Here is a 1975-nt window from a genome sequence, read left to right as displayed (position 1 = left end):
CGTGGGCTCTAGAGCGCAGGCTCAGTAGTTGTGGCGCACGGGCTTAGCTGCTCCGTGGCATGTGGGATGTTCCCGGACCAGGGCTCGAACCCGTGTCCCCTGCATCAGCAGGCGGACTCCCAACCACTGCGCCACCAGGGAAGCCCCTCCAGATAAGTTTTTATCTAACCCAAAATTGAAACTGGAGGCCAAGCCTGAACAGTGATTAAGGTCTTCGGACCACAGCAACCCTCAGTGTCTCAGGACACCAGCAGCGGCTTGGCGGCAGCACTGCTACGTCCCCGACCCAAGGGAGCCGCACCACGTCGAGCGGCGAACCCCGTCCTTCTTCCCAACAGGTACCTGTATCTGCGACGCTCGGGCTGAAGGGATGGCTGAGCGCCAGGCCCAGGGACCGCCGAGGGGACGGCAGAGCCGAAGATCCCGGGGCCTGCCCTGGAGCGGAGCTCGCCGAGGGCCCCGGGGCCACCTTCAGCCGGTCGTTCTCAGCTTTCAGCAGGTCCACCTCCAACTGCGGCAAGAACGGGTGTGTGTGTGGGGGGGGGAGGGACGGCGCCTGGAGCCTCGGCCGCCTGGTCCCGCGGCCCCGGCCCCTCCCCGCGGCCCCGCCCCGCCCAGGAGCCCCGCCCCGCCCCCCGGCCCCCCGGCCCCGCCCGGGACTGACCTGCATGTTGTGCATGGTCTCCCGCAGCTGGTCCAGCTGGTGGGCCGAGTTGAGGGCTTCCAGGCGGATGTCCGTGAGCTTCATCTCCTTCTCCCACAGCTCGGAGCGCAGCTCGGACACCTCCTTCTTCTCCGGCTCCTCCTCCTCGCTGCCCTGGAACAGCCGGGCGTGGGGTGCCGGGGGAGCGGGGCCCCTGGAAGGAGGCAGGGAGCGGCGGGCGTTAGCCGCTGAGCCCGCGGGTGGCGGTGACCGGCCCCACTGCCCGGGGAGCGGGCTGCAGTGGGGGGCACTCACTCGGGGGCGTCGGTGCCCGCGGAGGACGAGGCGGAGGACTTGATGGAGGGCGAGGCAGTCTCCGTAGCCTGGTGCTGCAGTTTGGGGGACGAGGGGGCCGAGGAGTCGGGTGTGGCGATCTCCTCGATGTCAGAGTAGGAGGAAGCGGACTTGGGCCCCTTCTTTATGCTGAAGGCTTTGTTGAAGGAACTTCGGAGCTAGAACAAAGCAGATCCGGGGAGAGAGCAGTCAGGGCTCCGCGCTGGAGACGGTGAGGGCGGAGGGGCTTCTGAGACAGAGGCCAGAGGCAGGGATGTGTCGGTAAGCAGGCCTCCCCCAAAGGCTTCACTGGCTTCATGGAATACGGACGGGAGACTCGCCTAGGAATTCAGGCTGAGAGAGAGTGGGACTTGCTGCTGTGCTATGGGAACTTTCTGGGTCTTCCCTCCCCCGTGGGGGAGCCGCACCCGTGAAGGGACCGAGGGGAGGCCCCGGGACACAAGGCGTGTCTCTCGGCGACCCCATCCCACCTCCCACAGACCGGCAACTGCTCCGTCTGCAGCCTGGCTCACCTGGGCCTCAGGACCCACCTCTCAGCAGGGCTCATCGGATCAGAATCGACCCACCAGAAAGTTACACTACGATTCTGTCCAATCAACAGAAGGGAGTGGAACCAAGCTTCTTTTAGTGCCTCCTGTGGTCCGCACATTACAGGGTGGTGAAAACAACCAGATACAGGTGCTTTCGACTGTTTCCACTCAAATGTCCCAGAATAAGGGACACCTCCCAGCATTTCCTCCAAGTACGCAGGGGATTATAATCTGACCATAACTGGCTTGGTCTTGGGTGTTGATGAGCTGGGTGTTAGGGATGAGGGAGGGAAACCAGGGTTCTGTCCCACACCCGTCACATGCATCCATTTAGCATGCGCACACACACAGGGAGACAGAGCGGCAGCCGGACACAGAGAGTAAAGGAGGGGTCAAAGCAAACCAGATCGCTGGGACAGCAAGAGAAGAGAGTGCAAATCTGAGGGCA

General features: G+C 63.8%; 1 protein-coding gene across 1 annotated transcript in view; it reads right to left on the bottom strand.

Moving 5' to 3' along the window:
• Positions 1 to 1975, bottom strand: part of NAV1 (neuron navigator 1) — a 132935-nt gene that overhangs the window by 10712 nt on the left and 120248 nt on the right. The window contains 3 exon segments of the mRNA XM_007456145.1: positions 343 to 511; positions 665 to 857; positions 959 to 1155. Coding sequence (XP_007456207.1) covers positions 343 to 511; positions 665 to 857; positions 959 to 1155 — 559 coding nt within the window.

This window comes from Lipotes vexillifer, unplaced genomic scaffold (genome assembly GCF_000442215.2).
Source record: "Lipotes vexillifer unplaced genomic scaffold, Lipotes_vexillifer_v1.1 scaffold1201, whole genome shotgun sequence".
Taxonomy (NCBI): Eukaryota; Metazoa; Chordata; class Mammalia; order Artiodactyla; family Lipotidae; genus Lipotes; species Lipotes vexillifer.
This window is presented reverse-complemented; position numbering and strand designations above follow the sequence as displayed.